This window comes from Musca domestica, unplaced genomic scaffold (assembly GCF_030504385.1).
Source record: "Musca domestica strain aabys unplaced genomic scaffold, Musca_domestica.polishedcontigs.V.1.1 141, whole genome shotgun sequence".
NCBI lineage: Eukaryota > Metazoa > Arthropoda > Insecta > Diptera > Muscidae > Musca > Musca domestica.
In genome coordinates, this window is record NW_026712194.1 from 593,460 (window position 1) to 614,113 (window position 20,654).

At 34.9% G+C, this 20,654-nt stretch overlaps 1 protein-coding gene across 5 annotated transcripts; it reads right to left on the reverse strand.

Annotated features, from left to right (window-relative positions):
* Nucleotides 1-701: 701 nt before the first annotated feature.
* LOC131801153 (WAS/WASL-interacting protein family member 1-like) lies at nt 702-20,148 on the reverse strand. 5 transcript variants are annotated; one of them, XM_059119271.1, is made up of 9 exons: nt 19,883-20,147; nt 7,440-7,800; nt 7,118-7,380; nt 6,830-7,005; nt 5,576-5,971; nt 5,187-5,323; nt 4,633-5,114; nt 3,352-3,598; nt 702-1,717 (listed from the first exon to the last, which is right to left on the reverse strand). In XM_059119271.1, the coding sequence occupies exons 2-9, from the start codon at nt 7,798-7,800 to the stop codon at nt 1,455-1,457; spliced, it is 2,325 nt and encodes a 774-aa protein (XP_058975254.1). In that variant the 5' UTR covers nt 19,883-20,147; the 3' UTR covers nt 702-1,454. The 5 variants fall into 5 exon arrangements, with proteins under 5 accessions (XP_058975254.1, XP_058975255.1, XP_058975256.1 ...); XM_059119272.1 differs by lacking the exon at nt 19,883-20,147 and adding an exon at nt 19,545-19,849; XM_059119273.1 differs by lacking the exon at nt 19,883-20,147 and adding an exon at nt 10,100-10,394.
* Between the last annotated feature and the right edge of the window lie 506 nt (nt 20,149-20,654).

The following is a 20,654-nucleotide window of genomic DNA, read 5'->3' on the forward strand; positions in this document are numbered from 1 at the left end:
GAAAAAGATGTACATACAAATATTTTTGTAATGTTGATACATACTTCTTATTAAAATCCATTTTGTATATTATTTATTCTTTTGTAATGTCAATTTGGATAAACTTTTGTGTGGTGTCGGCAACAAAATCTCTAACGACTAATTTTGCAGTGTTTGTCGAATAAGAACGCGTCTTGTGGTACGAAAATTGTAACAGAATTTCATACAGAGTTGTAATTTCTCGCATACGACACACATAATACCAATTAGTCGTTACGACGCGTCAAATTGCAATTTTCGATACGACTACGCCAGCCGTAATAAGGGTGATTATTGAATATTCTGCCGAATAAAAATATATTCATTATATAAAACCAATGAGATGTATTCGATTCGAATTCCATAGAACGAGTTGAAAGGTTTCCATCACAGAATCTGTAACTATTTAACGATAATTATCGATAATCGCAGATTCTAATTTGATAACGTTTATTTGAATTTGTACTTTATTTGAATTTGACTTTGTCAAAATTGAATAAATGAGAAAGATGGAATTATAATTTTTCTGTGTTGAAAAAATCGGTAATTAACGAAATTTGACCGACAAATTTGGATAATATTGAAAATTAAGCAGTAGAGAGAGTAAAAATAGTAAGTGCCATGTTAACAAACTCCGTTCACATACAAAAAACATGATTGCTATCAATAAATGTGAAAAACTGTTGTTATAAACACTTTTTATTATTTTTGGTTCTTGAAGAATATAATTTTTTGACATGGATTATGCAAACAGCTTGATATTTATTTACTGTATATGTTTCTTTTTTTTAACTAGAAATAGGTATATGGAATTATTCTTGTAACTAATATTGCTTTAATGCACTTTATTACGTTTGCTCTTCTTTTGGAATGTAAATTGCACTATTCCTTTCTTCGATGAGTTTTGTGCTATTAATCTTGCATTGGCTACTTGTGCTATATTTATTATGTATTATTTTTTGTATTCATGGTTTAATTGATAATATGCATTTCACCACTGTTCACAAACGGGTACCTTTTTGGTAAGAGAAGACAATTATTTAATAATATTATACAGTACTTATAGAAATATATTAAGAAGATATTTTCATCCAATATAGCGTATTTGTATAAGTAAATATAGAAAAACTCAATGGGAAGTTTTACATATAAAGTACACAACTATTCATTATGAAGGCATTTGTTTGAGAATATATGCTATTGTACCATTAATACAATATGTATATATTTGTAATATTCATTAATATTTGTTCTAGGTATACCGTATATATAGTGATTACATCAATAATAAAAAAGTCTAACAATTTATTTGATTTACATGTTTACAATTGTTTTGCATTGCTTGCACATCTCTAAGGGTAATATCATAATAATAATTTAATACCAAGAATTGATGTGTAAAAACAGAAATATCCCTTTTTTAAATGTCCACCTTACTAATGGCTCTGTTGAGGCCCAACACCCGCAGCACCATAAAGAAAACTAGATTGTCGTATCACCGACACGGTTGCGGCGGCAACACCAGCTTGAGGAGGTGGCGGAGGTGCTGGAGCTCTATGTTTTTTGAATGGTTGATAACCGGCGGGTTGAATCGGTTTTGTGGTCTTCGCCATTGCACTTGAAGTTGTGTTTGATGGTACTAATGGATTTGTGTTATTATTATCAGTGGTGACATTATTGTTGTTGTTAGTAGTAATAGCTGGAAAATACGATCAATTATTGAAATACCATTTTTAATATCAAATATTTTACTCGTGTGTACATTTGAAAATGCATGAGAAATTAAAATCTCTGGGCAAATCAACAAAACAGATTACAAAAAAATGAGAGTTGTGCGCCTTATTTTAAACAAAAACATTCTAATTGGAAGCAAATTTTATTTTAATTTTCAGAAAAAAAGGCCAAATTTAATATCACATTATTTCCCAATGGAATAATAAGAAATACTCTAAAAAAAACTATAGAGAAAAGCTCTTTTTTATCATGTAGCTCAGCTTAGCAATTTTGATATCTGAATCTGCCAAATAAAAAAAACTATTAACATGGAAATAATGAAAAACAAATGGTTATGAGATAATCAAGAGTGTATATGAAAAATAAAAAGTCCCTTGACGATATAATCTAAAAAAAAGGAAACCCAAATGTTCTACAAATTTTAAGTTGCAAATGAAAACACTCTTAGTTGGAATCAAATTTTACCAGCTAACATTAATTTAAAGATGTCCTCACACACAAAAAAAAAAACTATCAACATTATAATGAAACTAAAATAATCCTAATAAGGCGATCAGAATTGTTCTTATCCTGTGATCACTTTTTTCACACATTCAATCTAAATAATAATAAAAAGAAAAAAAAATAAAAATAAAAAAAAACAATGATTGTATATGCGGTTATTTCTTTTATTTGATATTTTATTTCACACATGTGTAAAAAGATAATACAAGAGTTGTTTGTGTGTAGAAATATGTATGTAAGTGTAAATGTGATTTGGGTTTTGCTAAATTTGTAATCATAATTCAAACGGAAACAATATTTTTTACAAATGTAAATAAAAAAAGTAATGAGTTGCATGCGATCTATAACATATAATATTATAGGTATATTGTATTGGAAATCGAAACGACCGGCCGATCTTTAGACGATTCATCAGGATTACACAAGAATGTTTTGTCTAACTATTTGATGTTGGACTACATTCTAGAGTTGAAATTTTCAGTACCAAACGTAATATAACATGATAACATCTTCTAAAATCAAATGTTATAAATGTATAAAAACAAATACACAAGAATTCAATATAAAGCTATAATTCATTTTTTTTTTTTTTTGCAAAGAGTTCTGACTTCAACGATCTTTTGGGAAACATTAAATTAGTTTAATGATTAGATAACATTAAAAGTAAAATTATAAAAGGCATTTACAAATAATAATAATAATAAAAATTCAATATACAAAATATTACAGTGGGAAGAAGGAGGGGGGAGGTGTAAAATGCTTTGCTTGGAAATCGCTTAAAATAATACATTTGCAGATAGTATATTTGTTGTATATGAATTAGTTAAGAAAAGTTCATTACATTTTCGAATATCTCTCGCGTGCAGTGTTCTTTCTAAGAAGATGCTGTAAACAATTGTATCCAAATAAAATAAAAACAAAGAATAATTTTAAAACTTATGTGGTAGGTTATAAGAAGAAACATAATTTTTAAACGGCAAATGAAATGCATTCCGACTTCATTTCACCATCATCTTCCAATCATTGCCATTTTCATAGTTTACATTTGAAATACGGGCAAATGAAGAGTGATGCCTTTGCTTGCATGTTACATACCATTTGTTGCTTTGACGGTTCGACTAGGATACGCTTTGTGAATGTTCACAAATGGTGGGGGCTTAGGGAACTCGGTTACATTGTGGAAACGTTTACCGAACTTGGATTCCAAATCAGTGACCAAACGACTTACAGCATTTGCACTGCCAAAGTTGGGGGCTGCATTGATGCCAGCTGGTGGTGTAAGTGGAGCATTGGCTCGTATGGATGAATGGCGTTGAGGTGGTACAGGTGGGGCTCCACTCGACTAAAAAGAAAAATGTAGAACATTTGGAACATTAATACCCGAGTTTTGTATAAGTTAACATCGGAATCCTTTTATTACAATATAAACTGTTTCCAACAGAAAAATGTATGCCTTATTTGGACACATGCCTATACTATGTATTGGACAAAATTACCCTATTTCTGTAATTAATCATCATAGGTATTTGAAGAAATGTCAATACACGTAGCACTTGTAAAATGTATCTCTTCGTTCACTCCCCTCGACACGTTACACTATGCGATTAGTTTATATTTCAATCCAATTCAAGCGTTTCCACTTAATTTAACGCATGTATTTTCCTTTAACGATTTTTCCATAACAATCGTAGTATTATTGTTGACTGTGTTTCGTCCGAATGCAGTGAAATGCGACACAAACAGTGATAGGAGTATATATATATGGTGTAACACAAATAGGACAAGCAACAACTTTCCGCCACAAACAGTCATAAAAAGGTATAAAGAGAATTGGATGCGAGCAAAATGTTGAGGTATAACATAGTGCTTGTGCTGTGGGTTGTTTAAATTTTACGCTTCTACGCTGTGAGCAAGAAGAGAGAATAAATGGCACACGAAAAGAATGAGAAAAGTGTTTGCACAACATTTTCCCCATTACGGAGGGTTCGTTGTATATCTCTCGGGTTATAATGTGTAGACAATTATTGCCTACTTTTAGGGGTTGAAGAGAAACCGTAAGATTTGCATGAATGAATGAATGAAAGTCCTCTCACCCCAATTCGAATACATATTCATTAGTTCGACTCACAAATACCATAGCCGAATGAACACAACGAAAACGTATTGAATTGATGCTCTAGACATATTGGCGCCATCAAGGCCATATATGTTAAAAAGGACATCCTCAAATGTAAATATAAAGCTAAAAGGATAAATTCCACTAGATCGGAGCTACAAGAAACAAAAAAATTGCTAACCATAGCTGTATGACTGTCGTGCAACACGACATGATACCTATTTTTTCTTTTTTTTTGGATTTTTTCCGCGACTACTTACAGTTACGTTACCACTGCTAGATTGTCTTTGTGGTGGCGGTGGCGCTGGACATGTCCTATGTGGCGGTAAAGGTGGCGCATTGATTGGACCTCCATTTAGTATAATTGGTTTCGGAGATTTACTGCTCAGTGGACTACTCGAAGACTTCGCTGGCGGAGACATGGCGGTAGAAGATGGTGGTGGGGGAGGTGGCGGTGTTGAATTTGCACCGGTGCGAAATTGATCACGCAAAGCGGATACACTGTTCGTTGATGAAGAATTGGAGGGCGGTTGAGTGGAAGGTGGCGACGAGTTCACGCTTGTTGCTGACGATATTAGCGCCGTATTGATGGCCACAACAGGCGCAGCAGATGATGCGGAATTAGAACTTGAGTTGGTACTAGAATAAAGATTTAGGTTCGAATTCGATGTACTGCGTGCTGGTGTGGGCGGCGGTGGTGGCTTAACACTTGGGGGCTTGGGTGGTGCCACTGTAGGTCGACCTATTCGAATTGAATCAAACAAAACGCTTTTAGCATAAATATGAAACATTCAACGAAGTTTCAATTGCTTACCAATTGGTGGTTGAGGTGCCGATCGCAAACCAGAATTAATAGCTTCATGCGATTGCGCCAATGGTGTGCGCATTGTTCCGAATTGTTGTTGTGTTGGGAATACTGGACCTCCACCCGAAGTTGTTATTGGCGGTGACCTATTAACATTTAAATACAAATAAAATTATGAGCTTCAATCTTCAGCAGATGGGATTAAGATTCGTTATTTGAAGCCGTTTAAAACCAATTATCAACATGAAATTATCTAAACAAGCACGTTGGAAATGTTTAAGTGAGTTTTGTTTTGGAAAGGTTTGTTTTTGAAATGTGAGCTATGAGCTATGTAAGCTTTATTTTGTTTGCTAAGCTTTGTTAATGAGCAAGGAGGAGGCAATTTCATTGTTTAATACCTGGGTGATTTCATACTATGGTGACGTGCCACGGCTGGCCTTTGGCCAGCCAATTGCTGCAGACCTGGTGGCTTTGGGGCAAAGTTCGGTTTGCCATGGTTAGGCTTCATGGAAAGCAGCAGTGGAGATTTCGTTGGCGGAGATGGTGACGCGGATGCAGATGGACTACTGCTAGTGCTACCATTTCCACCGGCATTGCTACTAAATAAGGTCGACTTGTTTGGTGCTAGATTACGCAATGATCCCGATGTTGCCGATGATGCTACCAATGACGATGAGCTATTTGTGTGGCTGTTGTTGTTTGAATAGTTGGTTGTGGTATTTAGGGATGATGTTTTTGTATTACTGTCATTGTTGTTATTATTTACAAATACATTATTATTCCCTAATGTCAAGCTGTGAAAACCAAAACAAAAAAGTGGTGTAAAATAAATTTACATAATAAAAAATAAAATACTAATAACTAAAAAAAAAGATAAACAAATATATACACCAATAACAAAATTTGGCATGCAATAAGAAGGAACATATGTTTTAAATGTGCGATATCCTCGCTAACGAAAAATTCTGAATAGTGTTTGAATGTGTGTAACACATAATGTTAATGAACAATGAATAATTCAAATGTGACATCCGAACAGCTCAAGTTTTTCTCTTTGACTGAAAAAAAACGCCGCGTTCACGATTTTATCTTCCTATTGAAATAGAGTACAAATTCCGTGTATTATATTTCTAACTAAAACTCGGGCAGATACTTCGTCAAACTTAATATTTACTCTTTATTTATATATGTAAACGATGGCAATAAAAGTTGGCCAGCCAATTTCACTTGTATTGAAATGCATATGAATATATAAATATTTACACAACCAAATTCCGAAAGAACCAATGAAAGTTTTAAATTTCCCTTTCCAGACATGCCGACTAGACTTATTTCGAATTTATATAGTGGTGCAAAAGATATATACGCCGGAGATAAAAAATTAAATTTACATTGTGGTTATCGTTTATTTATATCGTGAACTGCAAAAGTTGGCAGCGATGCACCATTAAAAAATGTTTTAAAAAATGTAAAAAAAACCACAAAGAGACAAAAAAAAAAACATCTGACTAACAGAAAAATTTGAATCTAATGTGAATAAAGGAAAACAAAACCGTACCATTTCTGTCCTTCTATGAATAGTAATAACCACACAATGGTCTTCGAAATATACAGGGGGCATTGTCAACGTTATGAACAGTAATAGTACTCACTTTAGATTGGCGGCTTTACTCCTTACACTTCCCCCAGTGTTTATTTGCTTCATTAATTTACTATTGATTTCCGATGTTGTGGCTGGAATGGGTTGCTTCGATGTATCGTTGTTCGGTAAAATTGTTGGACGTGTGGCATTGGATCTGCTCTTTTCCAAAATAGAATCGGAAGTGCTCTGAAATGGAAAAAAGTAGTACAACAAAGAAAGGGCAATTAATTTGAATATAATTTATTTTGGATAGCTTTTTTGTTTTTTTTTTTTGATTTTTTTTTAGAGAGCAACATACCGTTGATAAGTTTTTGGGTGGCTGTGTTGGTGGTTGAGGTGGTGGTCCGCGATTTGTTTTGAAATTCGCTTCTGTGGCATTGATATGAGGTGTGGAGCCTGACGTTTGCTGTTGTTGCTGTTTTTGCCGTTTAAGGGTCAAATGTTTTGTTAGTTCTGCACTGAAATCCATTGGACCACTGTTTGATACTGCATTTGATGTTGGCGCTGATGGAGGGCTGTTGCTGCGACCATTTGTTGCTGAAGACGATGCAGCTGGGCTTGCTATTAGGAAAAAATTGGTTAAATGTATTTTCGCAAACAATTGGAAATAACATTCATACCCCTACTGCCATTAACTGGCTTTAATTTCGGCATTGAAGTCAGACCTTCAAACAAACCACCCAGTTTTGGTCCGCCATTACCAATACTGCTGTTGCTAGTGTTGCTGCTGGCTCCTCCAATAACTTGTCGCTTGGGCGAGCCGCTGTTTGGTGATGTACTGCCGCACACCTTACCAGACATAGCAGGACCACTTTTATCCACGGTAACTGTTGGCCTGAGGGCTTTGCCTTTTTGTATAGATTGTAGTAAGGCTGATCGAGCCTGATCACCACCGCCACCTCCTAACTTTAAACCGCCCATGGCAGGTGGAGGAGGTGGACCTGGTGGTGGTGGCGGTCCTGGTGGTGGAGGTATAGCCATCTGTAAAAAGAAAATTCTTCACTTTTCAAAAGAGTATTTCGCACAAAATTGTCTAAAAGAGAAAATCTATGGCTAGTGGTCATCAGTTGATGTGATGAACTGAAATTAACGATGATACATAAAAAAATTTAAATTTACTTCTTTGTCATAAAATCTATGTTTGATAAGGTACATTTTCAAAAATCTACGGAGCACAGGTATCACCACCAAGGAATTGTGTTTTATTTGGCAATTAAAACAAAACTGACTTTTAATGGGTTGTGCTGATCAAATTCGTAACAGAAATATGTTAGTTCTTTTCTTCTCGACACCTAGGAAACCTACGCATTTTTGAAGTCGTTAATATTGGGAGATGTATTGTAACATGAACTAGGTGAGTGAGTGTGTCTGTTATTGCACAGTGTACAAAAACAAAGTGTCGAGTTAATTCGTCCCATAGTAGTTCTGCTTAATTTTTTATTTCACACGTTCTTGAATAGATAACAACTTTTTTACATTATTATTATGATTAAAACGTGAGAATGATGTGAAATTCTTTGACCTAATTAACAATAATCAGAATAAACCAGTGAATATTTGCTTCGGTTTTGTCTTTTAGGGGTAGATCGTGTTTTCTAGTTTTCTTAAATCTGTTTCTCTTCTTTGGGTGAGCTTAATGAACTGAAATTTGCAACGAAAAAGTTAGGCCAGACAGATATCAAACATCCACCATTATGCAACGCGTTATGATGTTGGTTAAGAGGCTCATGAGGCTTATTTTAGATTCAGAAGACTGTCTTGAATGGTTGTTGATAAAATATAAACAAATGTATACATCAAAACATTCGCGTAGCTTCATCCTACGTTTAATCAAATAAATTGTGGTGGTCATTACGGCCAAAAAGAAAGAAATCTATACAAAATGAAATAAAAAACCCACGCATTTATATCTATAAAACCTTCTCATATTAAATGTCATGTATTGGCAGCAGTTATATAGGTATATTATTATGTTTTAATGACATTATAAGCGTGGTACAGTAAGTTACAAAATAAAGAACAAAGAGAAGTGAGTTCTATGGGAAAAAAGAGAGTTCAACTGTGTTAAATGCCACTTTTTCTGCAGCCCTCTCTGTCCTACAAACTGAATTTTCTTTCCAAAAAAAAACTGAAAACAATTTGAATGAAATTTTTCTTATTTATTAATATGTAATATTAATAAAATTTAAATGGATTTATACATCAAATTGCACATTTGGGAACATTGGGATAGCATACAATATGGCTCAATAAGGAAGGTTGCCCAAGTTCAAACAAAGTAGAACAAGTAAAAAAGCTGTAAATTCGGCCGGGCCGATCTTTGAATACCCTCCACCATTTGGAATGATTTTGGCAATTTTCAAAAAAAAATAAATAAATAAAATCCGTTAAATATATATATTGGGGCTATGTGAAGACGTGGACTTGCGCAGACATTTTTCTGTCATAAGCTGTAATACCCATTACCAACGTCAAATACCAAATTTAAAACAATTCCGGTGAATAATTTCGCTGAAATCGCCAAAGTACCGAATATCGGGAAACATTTTCGGTGAATAATGTCGGTTAAATCATCAAAATACCGAAAAAATAGAGGTATAGGGGCTATACCAAAACGTCGACCTTTTTTTGCAAAGATATGCGGCACACATCTCAGTTCGATACCAATTTATGTAACATAAACGAACACGTGTAGTCGTTTTGGAATTCCTTAATATTTTATGCATGTTGCATTTTGATTTAGTTTATCAAGGGTTTTTAAACTTATTAATAGAGTCCAGAAAATGTAAATTATGCTTTCCGGATATCCCGTATACCTGCTTAGTATAATTTTCAGCGTTTGATTTTAAGCGGTGACTTTTTGTAACATTGAATGCGGAAACATTCCTTTATTTCTGACAAAGAATACAATACGAAAATAAATGCTTAAAACGCAATGACAATGACAAAGGCAAACTTAAAACGCTCAACAAATTCATGAATAAAATCTTGAATAATCTTCAATTAAGATTCCAAACACGTTGTAATGCCTGACAGACTGAGGCCGGTCTATATGAGGCATGTTTGTTTTTTATTTCCAAGATTTTGCTTATGGACAAGACAACAATAACAGCAAATAAATGAAAAAAAGAAACACTAGAATAAAACAATAAAAAATGACAAAACAAACCACAAAAAATGAATGAATCATTGACGCGGAGCAACACAATGCTAAATGAAGGAAGCACATAGTAATCACCCATTTCTTTGCGATTAGAAAGAATGAAATCAAAACAATTACCTTTAGCAGATTATCAGCAGTGACGATATTTTGGCTGTCTATGCCTCCTAAACAAATAAATCGATCACTTCGCTCCGCTTAACTTCAAGTTCGACGGTACGTTTATTTCTTTGTATTATCTTCACTTGCACAAACTTTCTGTTTATTTTTTGCCGTTTCTTTGAATTGCAATCTTAGCTTAGCTTAATTAAAACATTAACTTGCAGCTGAGTTTTAATAAGCGAATAAAATGCAAATGTCGAAAATCTTGCTTAAAATCCAAACACGCACGTTCATTTGCAACACACTGAATGACAACAACAACCCTTTTGGCTGGCTAGCAGGGTAAACAATTGGCTGTGCCAGTCGTTTTCATTGCAAAGCGATATTGGAAATAGTAATGTTATTGGTGCCCACAGCAGCCACTGCGATGAAAACAATTGCACCTCCCCAGCTTAAAACACATGTAAGGCTGGCTATTGAGTTGCGCATGCGATCACCACAAGTTATTCGTTGAAGAGATAAGAAGTGAAAACAAAAACCCGAAAGAGTTCAAAAGCAAAGAGATGTCGACTTACTCTACCGAACGATCGAAAAAGTTGTGGAATAGCAGTGCACAGAAAGAGAACTGGCTAGATTGGCAGCAGCGCTATAGACATGAGTCATTCAAACATAGCGGGAGAGTAACAACAAACTACTAGCCCTCGGTTGTCTGTCAGTTGGGGGGAGAGCAGCATCGCCACCATTAACATCAATAAGTGCAAGTGTAAATATCCATTTTGTTTGTATGTGGTAGCTTATACCATCACAGTTCGTAAAATTCACGTAATGAATGGCATTGTGGAGGTCGCGTATTGCATTTTTGATGCATTAATCTCCACAATAGTCAGCAGAGAGAACCGAAACATTGCATTTTTGTGTTTACATTTAATAGATTATTTTCTTTTAAATAGTACTATGATTAGGGCCTGTAGTTGACGTCATCCAACGATCTTTTACATTTTATTGATCACTGAATCAATAATAGGCAGTGGATAAGTCATGGTAAAATAAATACAATCAGAAAATCTCTTATAAATAAGATATTGAGTTATATTGGATTCAATTAAATCTCTGTGGGCAATGAACTATCACAGATATAGATGATTCGCTCAGTTAATTTTAAAAGGCCAAGTAAGTACCTTTATCCAGAACTTTTTGTAATGTTTTGTAACTCGTCTTTGTCCCACTATCTCAACGGATATTTCCATCAAAATACTCTTGTAAAAGAGAAAAAGGGTTTATCAGTCCGATAGCTTTCAACATTTTGCAATCGAAAGCTTGCAGTAACATTCCAATGTATTTATATAGCCAATATTGGAAGCTTCCGATAGGTAAAGTTTGGATGATCTCGAATCCATTATCCATTATTTTAATCAGAGAGCAAAGAAAGTATAGACAAAGAAAGACTTATAGTAGCAGCTTCGACAGAATTCCATTAAGCAAAAGTCGTCAATGTCGCTCTTAAGGCTCAGTAAATTTATTTACCACCTCAACATGGAGTACAAAAATTCAATTAATTATTTGAAAGCAAATTTAGATCAATAAATCGGATTTCAGTGTTTATTTTCCTATGTATTTAATGGAGGAAATAGTAATTAAACATGGTTAAAGCCCACCTAATCCCTACTGTCAACTATCAAAATGAGTTTATGAGTCAGTCGTCGTTGAGCATTGACCGAGAGCGGACGCATCTAAGGAGCGTAGAGCATATTACACTTTAAACTTTGTATTTATTCCCAGAATTACTTTTATTTTTAAATAAAAACCATCTTGACAGAATCAGAAGTGGGATAAGAACAGAAATCTACAAGGAATTTCATCATTTTGGATAAGAATTGCAGAAAAATACTCAAAGAGCTGAGAAACTAAGGCGTCAAAGTGATGTAGTAGTGAAGAGCTCAATGCAAAGCAACAACGACGACCAAAGGAGAAACCACGCAAAGGCACCTAAACTCAAAAGTTCGAGTGAGTTTAGTGAGAGTGTGTAACGTGCTCAAAGAGAGCAAAGGAGAAAGCATCAATCAAAGGAGAATGTACAAAGGTATACTCAAAAGTGTGAGTGAGTAGGACAACGATAGTACATCAAGGAGATTGAAAGCAAGACATAAAGAGGGGAACCCCGAAGAAGAAGTTTAAAAAGGGAAAAGTTAACGTATATTTTTAGGGCGTGCGGCTTCTAAAAAAAAGGAATAGTTCTAGATTTGCTGAAGTAACGAATTAAAAAGGAAAATTCACAAGGAAAAGTATGAAGGTGAAAATAAGTTCGTTAAAGGTTGCGGAGCTAGACAAATTATTACTGGCAAGAAGCTTACCACGAACAGGAAATAAGTCCGAGAAAATTGCTAGACTCATGGCTTGCAATGGAAATGACGAAGTGGAAGTTGAAGATTCAGAGTCACAGGAGGATTTCCATGGATTTGATGAAGCTGAGACGGGTGATGATTCTCTAACAAGTCAAATGCGAGAGCTAAAGGATATAATGTTGACTCTAGCAAGAAGTGTGCAACAGTTAACAACACTTTCAACAGAAAGGGCTATTACGTCAAATGCAGGGTTAAATTCAAGGGATACAGAACAGCAAGTTCCAGCTGAAGTAATATCAAGACAATCTGGTTCCGGAACATCTGGTTGTTTAAAGGATTACATAGTAATGATACCAGACTTCGATCCAATTAAAGGAAATGTTACATCAGTCCAATTCATTGACAAGGTTGAAACGTTGCAAAGGCTTCATGGATGGTCAGATGAAACAACTTTGTTTGCAGTTCATCATAAAATGAGTGGTGTTGCTAAAATGTGGATAGATGCTTTACCAGTGGTTGAAACATGGAAAGAGTTCAGACAACAATTTTTAAAGGATTTCCCAAGTCGAGTAAGTGTTGCTGACATTCATCGTGAACTTATAGCTAGGAAACGAAACTCGAATGAGTCTTTGGTGGAATATTATTACGCAATGTTGGCCATAGGGAAAAGAGGAAGCGTAGATGAGGCATCAATACTGTCGTACATCATAAATGGTCTCAATGATAGCAGCTTAACAAGAACACTTTTAGCTATGAACCCGCAGACATGTAGTGAATTATTAAGGTCGTTGGAGAATTTGACCATACAAACGTATGCAAGGAAGCAAACAAAGAATGACGAGGATGACAAAACCGCAAGTGTCTCAGGTGGAGCGCCAACCAAGGGAGTAAAATGTTTCAATTGTAACAGGTTTGGGCACATCTCAACTAGTTGCCCACAACCATTGAAGAAGCCGAAGTGTAGTAAATGTGCAAAGATTGGTCACGATGCATCGCAATGCAAAGGTAAAGGTACAACTGTGGCAGCAATGACAGAAGAGTCTAAGGATTACTGCCCACCGGTTATGAAAGATGTTACGGTCAATGGTAAGACATATGAAGGTTTTGTGGACACTGGAAGCGACTTTACCTTAATGCGGAAAGCTGTAGTTCCAGAGGGTTGCGATATGGAAGTAACGTCAAAAAGAATGAAAGGTTTTGGTGGATCTATTGTTGAAGTGGTGGAAAATGTTCTGGCACTCACAACGAACATTAACGACTGGGTCTATCAACTGCAAATGTCGGATAAGAAGCTGAAACACATCTTTGAAGTTCTCAATGGTAATTTGCAAAACGAGGCAAATGAAATTAAGCAGATCAAAGCGGACTATGTAATAGAAAATGGGAGGCTATTTCGCAAAGTCAACAATATGAAACGTATGGTGATTCCAGAAAGAGTCCGGTGGCGAATAACTAAGGCTTGTCATGATGATTTGGGACACTTCGGTGAAGAGAAAACTCTCCAAAGGCTTCAACGTGATTTCTGGTTCCCGAGAATGAGACGTTATGTAAAATCATACATTCAGTCATGTCCGGAATGCTGCTACAACAAGGTAAAAGGAGGCAAGGCAGAGGGTGAACTACATATTGAGGAAGTCCTACCAATTCCATTCAGAAGTATCAACATCGACCACATGGGTCCCTTCCCAAAAAGTAAGAAAGGAAATCAATATGTATTCTTGATTGTCTGTTCGTTCAGTAAGTACACCATTATAAAGCCAACCAGGAATACAAAGACTGCTCCGGTTATAACAGCGCTGCGAGAAGTTATGTCGATTTTCGGACAGCCACGAAGAATTGTATCGGATAAGGGAACGGCGTTCACGTCTAAAGAATTCCAACAGTTTGTGGAATACAACGGAATACAACATGTACAAACAGCAGTCCGAACACCAAGAGCCAATGGCCAAGCCGAGCGGATCAACCAGACAGTTTTGAATGCGTTGAAATGTCTAGTAGGTGATACAAAAGAATGGGACACTGAGACAACGACGATACAGTGGAGTATTAACTCGCAGCTGAATGCGACTACAAAGTTCAGTCCAAATGACTTAATATTCAACTTTAGTCTCAGAGATGTCAGTTACAATAGAATTATCCAGGCGGTTGGTGATGAAGAAAGAGAGAATTTCGATGTTAGGGTAATTCAACAGCAGGCTGTTGCTAACATCCAGAAACAAAAGGAAAAATGGAAAGCAAGATTTGACAGCCGTCATTCCAAGCCAACTCAGTACAAGGAAGGCGATTTGGTGGTGATAGACACGGTACCGCAGCCTACAGGAGAATCGCATAAGTTGGATGCGCGGTATAAAGGACCATGCATCGTCACGAAAATTATCGGAAACGATCGTTATCTGGTAGAGGATCTGCCGGATTTAAGTTTGAAGCAAAGGAAATATTGCGGTGTTATGTCGACCGATCATATGAAGCCCTGGTGCTATGGTGATCCAAGTCTCGAAATCGAAGATAAAGATGAGTCTGATGATGGTTCGCCCAGGAGGGACGAAGAGTCAGGAGAGGCCGAATTGTCAACTATCAAAATGAGTTTATGAGTCAGTCGTCGTTGAGCATTGACCGAGAGCGGACGCATCTAAGGAGCGTAGAGCATATTACACTTTAAACTTTGTATTTATTCCCAGAATTACTTTTATTTTTAAATAAAAACCATCTTGACACTACCTTTTTACAAAGGTCTCTATAACTAGATGTCATTTTTAAGAAAACGTATAAAATGGGAAATAAAACTTGAATACTGCAGCGTAATAATTATAACAAATAAGAAAATTAATCGCAATTGTTTATTTTTGTCTTTGCTGTTTTGGCATTGTTTTATGAAATCTAATATGATTGTGGTTTACATTTCGTCATCTTCATTATTGCTATTAGCATTATCATCGTTGTGGTAGATTTACTACCTATTGTGCCTCAAACATCCCAAAAGCTATATAAACTACACAGTGTGTTTTATAAGTAATTTGCATTTGATAGGTATATTTACATATTTAGGACGTAATTCCAGAACTAAGTAAAACAAATACCTTTAATTCATATTGAATTTCAAAGCAATGTGTTTAATTAACCAAAACTAGAATCATTTACACTACGGATCACTCTAATACATTTCATTTGTATTCAACTCACAGCCAATTGAATGTAAAACTCAAACCAAAATTATGTTAACCAAATAAATTCAGTAGCTGGCGATTGCGTATTAAACTGGTCAATAGCAACTTGCCTGTTGTAGCTGATAGATAACGAGCTTAAATCGAATTTTTTCCACAAACAAAAAAATATACTATTTCGCCCAGTCATAGCGGACAAATGCATTAGTTTTGTAAATAAAACAAGCCCTTGTTTTGAAAGGGCGTTGTAAGAGATATTTTGTTGACTTTGTTTTAAGGCTTCTGATTGATTCAATGGAAATACTAAACAAAGATTTATGAATAGAAAGAAACCTGGCATATTTTAAATGACGCGGAAATTTTAATTTCCACCGTTGAATAACAAATTCCCGAATGATTCATGCTGATTGTGGTTTTAATTTACAGCAAACATTGCTACATACATTTATCAACGCTTATCATAATTTTAAAATGAATTGAGTGTGTACTTATCTGGTCAAAAAATGGCACACCCTATGAATGAATGAAAAAAAAATGGAAACAAACAACTACCTATTTAATGTACTGACCAAGGTGGAGTTCTTTTTGTCAAAGGAAAATCAATTAATAAACCTACGTATCATTAAAATGGGCAATCCCAAAATTAACAGAGGAACAATTGAAGAATAATGGCAGATTGTCAGACAATCCAAAGCATGACGCACATTCCGCGTATGCTATTACATGTTCCATTTATTTTCCCACCAAGGCAAACGAATTACTGTTAAAAAGCTGTTATAAAAGCGAATCAAATAAAATAATAAGAAATGAAATCTGATTCATATCTTCATGCAATCACAGTTGTAACGCCAGCTTGAGGCACAACCGTAAGCCAAAGTATGAGCGGGTATAACTACAAAGAAAATTGTGACTCATAACTGTTCTGCCTTTATTTGTTTAATATTCTGTTTTGTAATAATGCTTTGGTACAACGATGACGAGGGAAACACATGTTGCATACATCCTCATCGGCATTGCCCAGAAAAACATCATCGAGCGCTACCATAATTGTGGGACATTGTTCTGCATATAAAGCGGGTAACATGAGGAGGTGGTCATACATACATACATTCATATATAACAAAAATTGCTCTTCGAAATTAAAACAGAATTTGTAAATCTTATAAATATAATACCGATTTGAATTGCAACATTTCAGTAGGAGATTTTACTCTCCACTGATGAATTACCAATCAAAATATTGAGCTATGACCTTAATTTTAAGCCATATATGATAGAATTCCTCAGATTTGCACATCAAAAGAATTAAAGATAGGTATTTTCTTACACCTATACATATATGTGCTGGTATTATTCAATTTATTTATGTGAGCTGGAGCGTTTGGAATTATTTATCTTGTGACTAATGGATTGAGTAAAGGCTGTGTCACAATTGTATAAATTATAGATTTATGGAATGAGAAAACTTGTGTAAGCCCAGTTTTACAGGCAGCAGCACACTATGCAAAATTGTAATTGTTAACTTGTCTTGTTAGTAAGTCTGTGATCGAAGTTTGAATATACAAAAACCTCTTTTTTATTCTATACATTTTGGTTGATAACGTTTTTGCTGTTTGATAGTCAGCCAAAAAAAGGTTGGTGGCCCCACTGAAAGGAGTTATATTGTTTACCTCAATAAGTAACTAAAAATGCAAATATTTCTTTGTGTTTTTTACTTCTTTGTTATTAAATATTTCATATATGGGCACAACTAGATAGCTCATTTTTTCTTCTACAAATGTGTTAGTTGATAGCGCCTGATGGTTATTTTTATATTTCTGTTTTGCATTATTCACCTTTGTCAGCGTGTTAGTTAACTAGTATCTTATCCAATGAGTTTTAGGTCTCTACATTTTGTATTTTATAAAAAATATATTGGTACAAGCTTTTTCAAAACAGATAAGATAGCTGCAAATTGATTAGACGCGATATCATTGGAAGTGAGTAGAGGAGTAGTAGCACCAGTAAATAAAAACACTATAGGTAATGTGAAAAAAGAAAGAAAATCCCCTGCTGAATGATCTCTGAGCGAAAATAGTACACAAATTTCCCTTCCCATTTGGCCATTTCTATTTTATTTAGCTTAACTCGACGGTTGCACAGACGATATAACCTCCCACTACGATAATAGACAATCTGTATTATCTCCATTCTAATCTAAAACAGAATGAAAACGAATATACACACATGCAATGGGCACAACGTTGTTTGTGTATGCATGATCATTGATGTCGTTCATTTGTTTCCATCCGTTTGTAAAAAATGAAGATCAAATGAAACAGATACCAAATTGGAGGTTTGTGTGGCGTGGATATGCAAATTACGAGCGATCTCATTCCATAAACATAGAAAAAAGTTAAATATTTCAACACATGAAGCGTTTCATTGCAAATGACTCATTTAAGAGAACACTAGTTATGTTGTTAGGTGCTATGGTTCTAATGGATCTTCCAGGCATTTTTAAGTTTGCATTGTTAAGTCTAATTGAGGATTATGAATTTATTTCTCTCTTCAGACGAGAACGATCTGACATTAATTATTCGAAGGCATTTCTTAAAAACTTCAAAATATTCCAGAAAATTTAAGAGAACACAGCCAATTGGCTCAAGGTTATTAACATGACGGTATGGTATGGCGCTGATAATATTCCACCGGTAAGAACTGTATTTTTGTGCGAGGATCGTCCTCTCGTGTTGATAAATAATAAGTCATAAGCAAACTACTAAATATACATGTCTTATTCCTAGCCCTTTCGGATGGTGCGACATTGAAATTTGTCCTTTACTTAAAATATCTTTTCATAAATACGTACAACAAATGTGAGTTCACAATAGCAAATTTACTTCTCACGTAAGATCTATGTATGTAGAGGAAGGGGTTTACATTCATTGAAATAGTCCACAACCAACGTGTAGCACCATCAGTGTGCGTGAATTAGAAATCAAGCAAATAGGTAGCTATTTATATTTTTTGTTTTATGTTGGGGTTGTTGAATGTTTGGCATTAGCATAGGTCATTGACAGAGGTAAACATAAACTAATCGTTGCATTTTTGACTTCTTCATATGGGTACATAGGTATGGGCATTTAATCTTATTGCGATTGTATTCTTTTCCTCGGAACATGTGAGATGACATGGGAAACAATAACAAATACCCCACACAACAACCTCCTGCAGAGTCAATCATGTTGCCGTGGTGCCATAGCCTCTTCTAGACCGAAGTAAATAAACTTAATGTGGGTCATTTTAAAGAGTAACAAGACCAACATGCATTTTCTTCGAACCTCTTTTTACGTTATACCTTTTAAATCGTCAACATCGAAACATTTCGATGCAAAAAGTTCTGAAATAAGCTTAAATTGGTACTGCAAATGCACTCATTGCTACTTGTTATGTGTAGGAAATTCGATATTTCCTATTTTGTTTCATTTATATGCACACTGTTGGTATGCTTGAAGAAGTAGAGGGAATCTAACGTATAAATCATAAAATATAATTTCCAATATGCCTAGTTGGACAAGCTTAGTGCGAGTTGGCATATGTAATTAGTACATGGAACAAAAATTGTATTTCCTAGAGGCCTATTAAGGTGATCATCTCAAAAAGTAATAATTTATGAGGACCATTAGTGGACTGTTGTTTTTAGAAATTTTTACCCAAAAACTGTATTTATCCTAACTCATACCCTAAGATGACAAGTTTTTTAAACAAATCGTAATTCTTTTAAAGACCAAACATGCCAAAAATAGGCATGACACACTCATATATCCCCGTTTTAATCCCAATATCATCCCATGCATTGACCCATTTTCATGTAAGTAGGACTTGACTAAAAAGTAGAAAAGATATATTTCATATGGAAACTCGAAACTCCCATTCGCAATTAGTGTCGTGCTACTGTATAATTAAATACGTACATACCTTCAGTATTTATATCGCAAATTAGTTTTGGTTTGAAATTTAGTCTTTTTGCAGTGTATTCCACCTTGGGATCGAATGGCAAAAATTTGGTTTGGCTAGAAAGTTTCTACTCTTCTTTGATCATAAGTATATGAACATTTATGATTTTTTTTGTTTTCGTGTAAAAGCAACAAAAATATCCCAGAAATATTCTCAGGAGTGTTCCAAAGCCATTAAATCATTTGTATTTTAGAGCGTGAATTCTTTTTTTGGCAGAACCTTGATTTTTATAACATTTATCATTTTTTCTTGGTGGCAATTTTTTTGTTTTTTTTTTCTTTTCTCTCACACACACTCACTTTGGATTCGTTTGTTAATACACCATAAAATAAATGCAATTCTCAATGTTGATGGTTAACTTTTTTCGTTGGTGCGTTCCGTGGAATCGATAAAATACGTTTCGGAATTAAAAATTACAAAAAAATAAATGTAAAATGTTTATATCAAACGATAAAAACGCAAAAATATTTGCGTGTGTTTCTTCCTCTATTTTTTGTTTCTTGTGTGTGCCGTTGCTCTGCTTCCGACGATAGTGAACTATGAACTACTCGAACTAGTTCACTCAAAAGCGCTCGTGAATAAAATGAACTGGAAAAAACTGTCAAATGCAAAATATGCGTGATTTTTATTGTAAACGTAACGTACGTAACGCACGTGATGAATCACAGTTGTATAAACTAATGAATATATAGGTTAAGGAATAATCTCACCGCTAATCATCGAAAAAATTCGGAGCAGCAGAAGTCGTTTCAGGGTTATAAATGAAAATATTGGAGTCACTCTATTTTAAAATATTAACAATTGAAGGATATTTGACAGTTAATAACTGTTTCAGAATAAAATATGTGTGTAAATTACGTGATGACACCGAAAAGTGTTTTCGAAGTTGAGTAGGTCCACCATTGACAAATGAAAATATAGACAACGAAAAGTTAGTTTTGGCTTTATATCCAGGTGGCTCTCATCATGTTTTGCATAGTTAACATGCTGATTTATGCGTTCAAGCCACTCGACTTCGAAAACACATTTTATCGTTTTTCAAGAATTTCACTTGATTATTCTGGAATTTTT